The sequence below is a fragment of the Vicugna pacos genome, chromosome 28 (genome assembly GCF_048564905.1).
Source record: "Vicugna pacos chromosome 28, VicPac4, whole genome shotgun sequence".
In the NCBI taxonomy this organism is placed as follows: Eukaryota; Metazoa; Chordata; class Mammalia; order Artiodactyla; family Camelidae; genus Vicugna; species Vicugna pacos.
This window is the reverse complement of record NC_133014.1, coordinates 680428-691444: the sequence shown is the minus strand read 5'-3', so window position 1 is coordinate 691444 and position 11017 is coordinate 680428. Positions and strand designations below refer to the sequence as shown.

At 61.3% G+C, this 11017-nt stretch overlaps 2 protein-coding genes across 3 annotated transcripts in view; both read left to right on the top strand.

The window, feature by feature from the left end:
• The window catches only part of LOC116277736 (ankyrin repeat domain-containing protein 26-like), a 533747-nt gene that overhangs the window by 33587 nt on the left and 489143 nt on the right, over nucleotides 1-11017 (top strand).
• Nucleotides 1-11017, top strand: part of LOC140690081 (uncharacterized) — a 32013-nt gene that overhangs the window by 15773 nt on the left and 5223 nt on the right. The window contains exons 3-5 of one of the 2 annotated variants that reach the window (XM_072951603.1): nucleotides 4667-4793; nucleotides 6457-6568; nucleotides 6657-6737. In XM_072951603.1, the coding sequence (XP_072807704.1) occupies nucleotides 4667-4793; nucleotides 6457-6568; nucleotides 6657-6737 (320 nt within the window). Of the gene's footprint in view, nucleotides 1-4666; nucleotides 4794-6456; nucleotides 7282-11017 lie in introns of those variants that run through there. The other variant, XM_072951604.1, reaches the window with a different exon arrangement.

Genomic DNA, 11017 nt, shown 5'->3' with positions numbered 1-11017 from the left:
CGGCAGAGATGGGAACAAGCCTAGGAGTGTACAGGCATATGTGGTAGAAGGCCCGGGAGTGTACAAGCCAAGGTTGACGCAGGCCCAGGTGTGCGTAGGTCCAGGATTGTGTAGGCCCATGTGTCTGCTGTCCCAGGAGTATGCGGGCCCAGCAGAGGGCAGGCCCTGGAGTGTGTAGGCCCAGGATTGTGCAGGCACAAGTGGGAGCAGGACCAGTAGTATGCAGGCCCAAGAGTGTGCAGGTCCAGGCGAGGGTCGGGCGAATTGGGGGCAGGCCCATTAGGGGGAAGTCCCAGGAGTGTGCAGGCCAAGGAGTGTGCACACGAGGGAATGTGTGGGCCCAGGAGAAGTTAGGCCCAGCAGTGTGCAGGGCCAGAAGTGTTCAGGCCTAGGAGTGTGCAGACAGAGGAGTGTGCAGGACAAGGAGGGTGCAGGCCCAGGCCAGGGTAGGCCCAGGAGTGTACAGGCCCGGGAGTGTGTCGGCACAGCAGTGTGCAATCTCAGGAGGGAACAGGTGCAGGAGTGTTCAAGGCCAGCAGTGTGCAGGCCCAGGAGTGTGCACACACAGGAGGGAGGAGGCACACGAGTGTGCTGGCCAGGAGTGTACAGGCCCGTGTTTGTGGAGGCCCGGGAGTGTACAGGCCCAGGAGTGTGCAGGCCCAGGTGTGTGCAGACTCCGGAGTGTGCAGAGACAGGGGTGTGCAGGTCCAGGAATGTACAGGCCTAGGGCTGTGCAGGCCCAGCAGTGTTCCGGCCCAGGAGTGTGCAAAATCAGGAGTAAAAAGGCCCAAGTGTGTTCAGGCTCAAGATTGTGCCTGTGGAGTGTGCAGGCCCATGAGTGTGCAATCCAGGAGTGTGCGGGCCCAGTAGTGTGCAAGCCCAGGCCAGAGAAGGCCATTGCCAGGGAAGGCCCAGGAGTGTACAGATCCAGGAGTGTGCAGGCCCAGGAGTGTGCATGCGTAGGACTGTGCAGGCATAGGAGGGAGCAGGCCGAGGAATGTGAAGTCCCAGGTGTGTGCAGGCACAAGTTGGAGCAGGCCCAGTAGTGTGAAGGCCCAGGAATATACAGGTCCAGGAGAGGGCCGGCCGAATTTGGGGCAGGCCCAGGAGAGGGAAGGCCCAGAAGCGTGCAGACCCAGGAGTGTGCGGACGAGGGATTGTGTGGGCCCAGGAGAAGGCAGGCCCAGGAGTGTGCAGGGCCAGTCAAGTTCAGGCCCAGGAGTGTGCAGGACCGGTGAGGGCTGTCACAGGAGAGGGCAGGGCCAAATGGGGCAGGCCAAGGGGTGTGCAGGACCAGGAGTTTGTAGGCCGAGGAGTATGCAGTCACAGGTGTGAGCAGGTACAATAGTGTGCAGGCCCAGTAGGGTACAGGCCCAGGTTCGTGCAGACCCAGGTGTGCGCAGGCCCAGGAGAGGGCCAGCCAAATGGGGAGCAGGCCCAGGAGAGGGAAGGCCCAGGAGTGTGCAGGCCCTGGAGTGTGCACACGATGGATTGTGCGGGCCCAGCAGTGTGCAGGCCCAGGAGTGTGCAGACATAGGAGTGCGCAGGACAAGGAGGGTGCAGGCCCAGGCCAGGTTAGGCCCAGGACTGTACAGGCCCGGGAGTGTGTCGGCACAGCAGTGTGCAATCACAGGATGGAACAGGTGCAGGAGTGTTCAAGGTTAGCAGTGTGCAGGCCCAGGAGTGTGCACACACAGGAGGGAGGAGGCACACGAGTGTGCTGGCCAGGAGTGTACAGGCCTGTGTGTGTGTGTAGGCCCAGGAGTGTACAGGCCCAGGTGTGTGCAGGCTGTGGGATGTGCAGGCCCAGGAGTGTGCAGGCCCAGGAGTGTGCAGGCCCAGGAGTGTGCAGAGAGAAGGGTGTGCAAGCCCAGGTGTGTGCAGACCCAGGAGTGTGCAGGCCAAAGAGAGCGCAAGCCCTAGAAGTGTGCCGGCCAGGAGTGCACAGGTCCAGGAGAGGGCCGGCCGAATTGGGGGAAGGCCCAGGAGAGGGAAGGCCCAGGAGTGTGCAGGTTCATGAGAGGGTCGGCCGAGGTGTGGGCTGGCCTGGGATAGGGCAGGGCCAGATGTGTGTAGGCCCAAGACTGTGCTTGCCTAGGAATATGCAGTCACAGGAGGGAGCAGGCCCAGCAGTGTGCAGGCCAAGTAGAGTGCAGGCCCAGGCCTGTGCAGTCCCAGGTGTGTGCAGGCCCAGGAGAGGGCAGGACCCGGTGTGTGCAGGCCCAGGAGTTGCAGACCCAGGTGTGTGCAGACACCGGCGTGTGCAGAGACAGGAGTGTGTAGGCCCAGGATTGTACAGGCCAAGGGCTGTGCAGGCCAAGCCATGTGCAGCCCCAGGAATGTGCTGGCACAGATGGGAACAAGCCTAGGAGTGTACGGGCATATGTGGGAGAAGGCCTGGGAGTGTACAAGCCAAGGTTCATGCAGTCCCAGGTGTGCGTAGGTCCAGGATTGTGTAGGCCCAGGTGTCTGCTGTCCCAGGAGTATGCGGGCCCAGCAGAGGGCAGGCCCTGGAGTGTGTAGGCCCAGGATTGTGCAGGCACAAGTGGGAGCAGGACCAGCAGTGTGCAGGCCCAAGAGTGTGCAGGTCCAGGAGAGGGCCGGGCGACTTGGGGGCAGGCCCATTAGAGGGAAGTCCCAGGAGTGTGCAGGCCAAGTAGTGTGCACACGAGGGATTGTGCGGGCCCAGGGGAAGGTAGGCCCAGCAGTGTGCAGGGCCAGAAGTGTTCAGGCCCAGGTTCGTGCAGGCCCAGGTGTGCGCAGGTCCAGAGCATGCAGGCCCAGGTTTTTGCAGTCCCAGGAGTGTGCAGGCCCTGGAGAGGACAGGCCCTCGAATGTGCAGGCCCAGGAGTGTGCAGGCCAAGCAGTGAGCACCCCCAGGAGTGTGTAGGCCCAGGAGTGTACAGGCCCAGGAGTGTGCAGCCCCAGGCGTGTGCAGACTCCGGAGTGTGCAGAGACAGGGGTGTGCAGGCCCAGGACTGTACAGGTTAGGGCTGTGCAGGCCTAGCAGTGTTCAGGCCCAGGATTGGGCAAAATCAGGAATATACAGGCCCAGGTGTGTTCAGGCTCAAGATTGTGCATGTCCTGGAGTTTGCAGGCCCATGAGTGTGCAGGCCCAGAAGTGTGCAGATTCAATACGGAACCGGCCCGGGAGTGTACAGGCCCAGGTTCCTGCAGGCCCCGGTGTGCGTAGGTCCAGGAGTGTGCAGGTCCAAGAGTGTGCAGGCCCAGTTGTGTGCAGGCCCAGGAATGTGCAGGCCCTGTCGACCCTAGAGGGCAGGATGCCGTGACCAGAGGAGGCGCTCTCTAGGACTGGGGGCGGAGGCCGGGAGAGCAGGCGGTTGGAGAGCCGGTGGTGAGGGCTGGAAAGGGGCAGAGCTGCACCAACCAGGTGTGCGGACCTGAGGGCGTGAGGCTGGGCGGCCTGCCGAGGGTGTTCCTGCAGCAGTGCTGGCCCTGGGTGAGGATGTGGTGGGACCAGGGCTGAGCCAGCGGGGCAGAAGGAGGAGGAGCGGGGAGGAGGGCGCCAGAGGGTGCACAGTGGACCGGTCACTGGGCATCTGCAGGTTTGGAGGCGCTCTGCTGTGTGGGGCTCCAGGCCTCCCTGGGTCTGGGGACGTGGGTGTGATGTGACTCGGAAGGAGGCCGGGTGCGCTTCGGACAGCACCCGCCATCTCTCCCACCCAGGCCCAGTGCTCATGGTCGTGTTGCAGCCTCAGTTTTCCGTCCACTGTCCCAGCAACCCCTTGGTGGTATTCTGAGCAGAGGCAGAGGGTGAGAGTCCTGACTTGGCTTTCCTTCCCTGTGTTTCCAAGTCCACACTCATTCCGCAAGTCGCACGACAGGCCAAGAAATCGGGAGACGCGGTGTCGGGGTAAAGAATAGTGAGTTTATTTGGAAAGGCAGCTGACCGAGAAGATGGCAGGCTAATGTCCTGGAGAGCCACCTTCTCCGAGTGAGACTTCAGGCTCCTTTTACACTCGAAAGGAGAGGGGTTGTGGGTGGTTGGTGCAAAGTCCTTGGTGCAGGAATTCTTTGTTTTTGCAGTTGTGGGTCAGCTCATGGGGCCCCTGTAAAGCCTCTAACAAAACAAATGTTACTTTCTGTTCTGCAGCTTGTTGTGTGTATAGGAGAGGAAAAGAGCTCTTATCCTGAAGGCTGAGAGCCTTGAGAACAGGCTCTGCTGTCAATTTCAGGCTGAAGGCAACATTGTTTTACAAAAGGGGCAGAGCTGGTAAGACAGCCTGGAAAACAGCAGAGGGTTAAAGGAAAAAGAACAGATCTAATAGGCAGTCAGATTTGGTCTTTTCTGTTACACCTGCTGCCCCAGCAGGGCTGGCCTCAGGGAGGAAGGGCGCCCCTCCGGCCCCCGAGAGCCGCCTGCAGAGGGTGGGGAAGGCAGGGAGGGGGTCTGCCCTGCTGGGGAGGTAAACTAGACATGGCTGATACATGGACAGTGAGTGCAAAGTTAGAAAACCTCTGGGTTTTCCCTCTTTAGGGAGGGAGAGGGAGGCTCAGCATAGGTCCTTGAGCTTCCGCGAGAAAAGTGGCTCTCAGCCCAGGTCGGCTGCGGGCGCCTCTGGGGTTGTCACACCTGAGGGGCCCTCTGTGGACGGGTCCTGTGTTCTTGGCACTGACGTGGATTTTCCTCCTCTTCTTCCCCAAGGGGCGGTAGTGGCTCCGGGGGCAGCTTCCAGCCGATCACGGCCATCCTGCTGCCCTCATGCAAGCTGGCCCTGCACGCCCGGCAGCTGGACGTCAGGCTGCAGCTGGACTACGTCTCCGCCTCGCAGGTAAGAGGAGCCCCGCTGCTTCCCTGGGGGCCGGCAAGGGGGTCCCTCGGGAGGGGTTTCGGTTGGGGGCTCCTGGCTAGACGCCGCAGCCGTCTGAGTGGCACCGTTGGGGTGAAGGAGGCTGGTGCCAGGGACAGGGCAGGCCCAGGAGTGTGCAGGCCCAGGAGTGTGCATGCCCAGGAGTGTGCAGGCAAAGGAGGGAGCAGGCCCAGTAGTGTGCAGGCCAAGTAGAGTGCAGGCCCAGAAGTGTGCACGCCCAGGCGTGTACAGTAGGGCTGTGCAGGCCCAGCAGTGTTCAGGCCCAGGAGTGTGCAAAATCAGGAGTATACAGGCCCAGGTGTGTTCAGGCTCAAGATTGTGCAAGTCCTGGAGTGTGCAGGCCCATGAGTGTGCAATCCAGGAGTGTGCAGGCCCAGTAGTGTGCACACACAGGAGGGAGGAGGCACATGATTGTGCTGGCCTGGAGTGTACAGGCCTGTGTGTGTGTGTGTAGGCCCAGGAGTGTACAGGCCCAGGTGTGTGCAGGCCCAGGAGTGTGCAGGCCCAGGATTGTTTAGGCCCAGGAGTGTGCAGAGAGAAGAGTGTGCAAGCCCAGGTTGGTGCAGACCCAGAGGCGTGCAGGCCTAGGAGAGCGCAGGCCCTGGAGTGTGCAGGCCAGGAGTGTGCAGGTCCAGGAGAGGGCCGGCCGAATTGGGGGCAGGCCCAGGAGTGTACAGGCCCAGGAGTGTGCTGACACAGTAGGGATCAGTCACAGGAGTGTGCAGGTCCAGGAGTATACAGGCCCAGGTGTGTGCAGGCCCAACATTGTGCAGGCCCAGGAGTGTGCAGGCCCAGGTATGTGCAGGCCCAGGCCATGGCAGGCCCAGGAGGGTACAGACCCTGGAGTGTGCAGACCCAGGAGTATGCATGCCCAGGGCTGTGAGGCCCAGCATTTTTCAGGCCCTGGAGTGTACAGAATCAGGTGTATACAGGCCAAGGTGTGTTAATGCCCAAGATTGTGCAGGTCCTGTTGTGTGCAGACCCATGAGTGTGCAGTTCGAGCAGTGTGCAGGCCCAGTAGTGTTCAGGCCCAGGAGTGTGCAACATCAGGAGTATACAGGTCCAGGTGTGTTCAGGCTCAAGATTGTGCATGTCCTGGAGTGTGCAGGCCCATGAGTGTGCAATCCAGGAGTGTGCAGGCCCAGTAGTGTGCAAGCCAGGGCCAGAGAAGGCCCATGCCAGGGAAGGCCCAGGAGTGTACAGATCCAGGAGTGTGCAGGCCCAGGAGTGTGCATGCCCAGGAGTGTCCAGAGGAGGGGTTTGAGGCCGTGGTGGGATGTACTTCACAGGCATAAATAGCGTAAAGAGCATAAAACTACATGATAGTGATGGTCGGACAGCATGGGAATGCACTTAATGTTCCTGAAATGCACAATTTAAAAGGGAAAAAAATCTGTATTTTATTAAAGGAGGTGGAAAATTGAAAAATATAGGATGCCATAAATGATGTAAAACAAATAAACTAAACTAAAGAAAAACAAGACAAAAGCAAATTCAGGGGTAGGGAAGTCAACTTCGGGTAGGGGAGGGGATTTATGGTGGGATTTTGGAGAAGGTGTAGGAGGGTGCAGAGGGGCACAGCCCTAGTGGGTGATGATGCCTAAAATGGTTCTCCACTGCCCAGCGGCCCAGGTGCAGGTGCAGGAACTGCAGGCTTCTCAGGAGCAGCAAGATCAGCAGGAGCAGCAGGCTCTTCAGGAGTGGCAAGATCAGCAGGAGCTGCAGGCTCTTCAGGAGTGGCAAGATCAGCAGGAGCTGCAGGCTCTTCAGGAGTGTCTAGATCAGCAGGAACGGCAGGCGCTTCAGGAGCGGCGGGCTCTTCAGGAATGGCAGGCTCTTCAGGAGCCGTGGGCTCTTCAGGAGCGGCTAGATCAGCAGGAGAGGCAGGCTCTTCAGGAGAGGCAGGCTCTTCAGGAGCGGCTAGATCAGCAGGAGCGGCAGGCTCTTCAGGAGCGGCGGGCTCTTCAGGAGCGGCTAGATCAGCAGGAACGGCGGGCTCTTCAGGAGCAGCTAGATCAGCAGGAATGGCAGGCTCTTCATATGCAGTTGGAGCAGCAGGATCTTCATGTTCAGCAGGAGCAGCTGGAGGGAGTTCGCGGTCTCCTGCTGGACCCTGGTGGTCCTGTTTTGGTTCTCTGGCGTCTTCCCCTGCCCCTGCCTGCTCTGGACCTGTAACTGTTGGACGTGGAGAGAGCTTTAAGTCTAGTGGTTGTGCTCAGGCACAACCTGGAAAAAGGTACCCACGTGGCTCCCTTTCCACGTGCCTTTTCAAGGACAGAAATCTTCCCAGAGCTTTGCAGACAGCTCCCACCGAGCAAGTGCCCACAGGCACTTGTTCTGTGACTGAATTCTTCCAGACAGGTGGTCTGAGGCCCGTCTTTGTTCTGGTCCCAACAGCAGACTTTGGGAATGCCTCCCTGTGTGGCCCAGCCCTCCGCCCTCCCTCACCTACACACCCGCACCGGCCCTGCCCTTCTCACCTTTGGGCTGTGCTTCGGGGGGCTCCTGGCCCTCTACCTGAATCCCCGGGTGGTGGGCCCGGTGCTCCAGGTCAGAGCCGGGGGTGCTGAGCTGCCCCTCAGCCCTGGGCAAGATCCTGGGGAGAGACCTGGGCGACGTCTGGGCAGGAGGCCGTGGTGGTGGGGAGCCCTTCATACCCAGACTCTTCCGGAGCCTGTGCTGGCCTTCCACAGTGTGGCACACCAGCCCCTCACTTGGGGAGCTGGCATGAGTGTCCTGGTTCCCCGGATCCTGCGGTGTCTGGCTCTGCAATGACAGTGACCGGCAGCCGGCCCGGCCCGGAGGTCTCAGAGCCCTGCCTGGCCAGGACCACTCCTGCTTCTGCCCCACTCGACCGTCTGCTGCCTGATCAGACTGGGACCTTGGTCATCTCAGTCACCCGGGAGGCAAGAGACACACCCTAGGGCATGGGCGCCACCTCGGGCAGCAGGGCCCTGCCCCGGTTCTCCACATCCCAGCCAGCCCGCTTGGACCCAGGTTGGTGATGTGATCGGCCCCCCAGGCACATGACCCTTCCTCAGCCTGCTCTTGCTTGAGGCAGGACCCCCCCAACATGACTGCCCCACCGCCACCAGTCAGGAAGGGGCTGTGGGGCCACCCGGGTGGGGTCTGAGTGGTGGCCTGGCCTGGGCGGGCCTGCCCTGGGCCTCCCTGTGTTACCTTTCGGTCCCTCTGGCCAAAAGGCCAGAGGCGCCTGGGGTGAGACCCGACCCACTGTCGGCACTGTTGGCAAAGGCCGTTGCTGCGGGCTTTCCGGGGGCCGCGACCTCGGGATCTTGGGATGCAACAAAACATGTCTGAGCTGAGCTGAGTTCACCAGCCAAGTAGGTTGAGAAGTGTCCTTCTCTACACAGCGGGTGCCTGGTGACCTGGGTCCCAAGTTCTGTTGGGCTCTGTTGCCAGGGAAGTGAGGTCACTTCCTGGGGTCCCCTTCCCCAAGCTTCCTCCTTACACAAAGCTCCCCAAGGGCCTCTCTGGGCTGCTGATGGCTCACTTCCCACCCCATGCCATGTCCACCCAGTGACACCAACACGGCCCCTCCTATAGCCCTGGGGAGGCCTGGATGCAGCCAGGGTCACAGCTCTGATGACACAGCTGGCTTCAGACCCAGCTCCCCCGCCAGCAGTGCTGTCACCCTGGACAAGCCACCTGCTTCTCAGGGTCTCCCCAATCCCCCATCGGCGCAGTGGGGATCATTCTGGACCCGGCTTCCTAGGAAAGCCATCATGTCTCTAGAACCACAAACACCTACTGCACCTGTCACCTCTGCGGGCTGGCATCACAGGGAGCTCATGCACAGACTCAGCAAAGGAAGGGCCCCACAGAGGGCTGGTGTGCAGGCCAAGGAGTGTGCAGGCCCAGGACTGTGCAGACGAGGCATTGTGTGGGCCCAGGAGAGGGCAGGCCTAGGAGTGTGCAGGGACAGAAGTGTGCAGGCCCAGGAGTGTGCAGGGGCAGTAGTGTTCAGGCCCCGGAGAGTGCAGGAAAGGTGAGGGCCATCACAGGAGAGGGCAGGGCCAAATGGGGCAGGCCAAGGAGTGTGCAGGACAAGGAGTTTGTAGGCCGAGGAGTATGCGGTCACAGGAGTGAGCAGGCCCAGGTGTGTGCAGTCCTTGGAGTGTGCAGGCCCAGGAGAGGGCATGCCCTGGAATGTGCAGGCCCAGGAGTGTGTAGGTACAGGAGGGAGCAGGCCCAGGAGTTTGCAGACGAAGGAGTGTGTAGGGACAGATGCGAGCAGGCCCTGGAGTGTGCAGCGCCAGGAGTGTGCTGGTCCATGAGAGGGTCGGCCGAAGTGGGGGCTGGCCCGGGATAGGGCAGGGCCAGGGGTGTGTAGGTCAAGACTGTGCTTGCCCAGGATTATACAGTCCCAGGAGTGAGCATGTACAGGAGTGTGCAGGCCCAGGAGTGTAGAAGCCCAGGTTCGTGCAGGCCCAGGTGTGCGCAGGTCCAGGAGCATGCAGGCCCAGGTGCGTGCAGTCCCAGGAGAGTGCAGGCCCTGGAGAGGACAGGCCCTCGATTGTGCAGGCCCAGGAGTGTGCAGGCCAAGCAGTGAGCACCCCCAGGAGTGTGTAGGCCCAGGAGTGTACAGGCCCAGGAGTGTGCAGCCCCAGGCGTGTGCAGACTCCGGAGTGTGCAGAGACAGGGGTGTGCAGGCCCAGGAATGTACAGGTTAGGGCTGTGCAGGCCTAGCAGTGTTCAGGCCCAGGAGTGTGCAAAATCAGGAGTATACAGGCCCAGGTGTGTTCAGGCTGAAGATTGTGCATGTCCTGGAGTGTGCAGGCCCATGAGTGTGCAATCCAGGAGTGTGCGGGCCCAGTAGTGTGCAAGCCAGGGCCAGAGAAGGCCCATGCCAGGGAAGGCCCAGGAGTGTACATATCCAGGGGTGTGCAGGCCCATGAGTGTGCAGGCCCTGAGTGTGCACTCGAGGGATTGTGCGGGCCCAGGAGAGGGCAGGCCCAGCAGTGTGCAGGCCCAGGAGTGTGCAGACATAGGTGGGATCAGTCACAGGAGTGTGCAGATCCAGGAGTATACAGGCCCAGGTGTGTGCAGGCCCAACCTTGTGCAGGCCCAGGAGTGTGCAGACAGAGGAGTGTGCAGGCCAAGGAGGGTGCAGGCCCAGGCCAGGGCAGGCCTAAGAGGGTACAGACCCTGGAGTGTGCAGGCCCAGGAGTATGCATGCCCAGGGCTGTGAGTCCCAGCAGTGTTCAGGCCCAGGAGTGTGCAGAATCAGGGGTATACAGGCCCAGGTGTGTTCAGGCTCAAGATTGTGCCTGTCCTGGAGTGTGCAGGCCCATGAGTGTGCAATCAAGGAGTGTGCGGGTCCAGTAGTGTGCAAGCCCAGGCCAGAGAAGGCCCATGCCAGGGAAGGCCCAGGAGTGTACAGATCCAGGATTGTGCTGGCCCAGGAGTGTGCATGCGCAGGACTGTGCAGGCACAGGAGGGAGCAGGCCGAGGAGGGTGCAGTCCCAGGTGTGTGCAGGCACAAGTGTGAGCAGGCCCAGTATTGTGAAGGCCCAGGAATGAACAGGTCCAGGAGAGGGCCGGCCGAATTGGGGGCAGGCCCAGGAGAGGGAAGGCCCAGGAGTGTGCAGGCCCTGGAGTGTGCACACGATGGATTGTGCGGGCCCAGCAGTGTGCAGGCCCAGGAGTGTGCAGACATAGGAGTGCGCAGGACAAGGAGGGTGCAGGCCCAGGCCAGGTTAGGCCCAGGACTGTACAGGCCCGGGAGTGTGTCGGCACAGCAGTGTGCAATCACAGGATGGAACAGGTGCAGGAGTGTTCAAGGTTAGCAGTGTGCAGGCCCAGGAGTGTGCACACACAGGAGGGAGGAGGCACACGAGTGTGCTGGCCAGGAGTGTACAGGCCTGTGTGTGTGTGTAGGCCCAGGAGTGTACAGGCCCAGGTGTGTGCAGGCTGTGGGATGTGCAGGCCCAGGAGTGTGCAGGCCCAGGAGTGTGCAGGCCCAGGAGTGTGCAGAGAGAAGGGTGTGCAAGCCCAGGTGGGTGCAGACCCAGGAGTGTGCAGGCCAAAGGGAGCGCAAGCCCTAGAAGTGTGCAGGCCAGGAGTGTACAGGTCCAGGAGAGGGCCGGCCGAATTGGGGGAAGGCCCAGGAGAGGGAAGGCCCAGGAGTGTGCAGGTTCATGAGAGGGTCGGCCGAGGTGTGG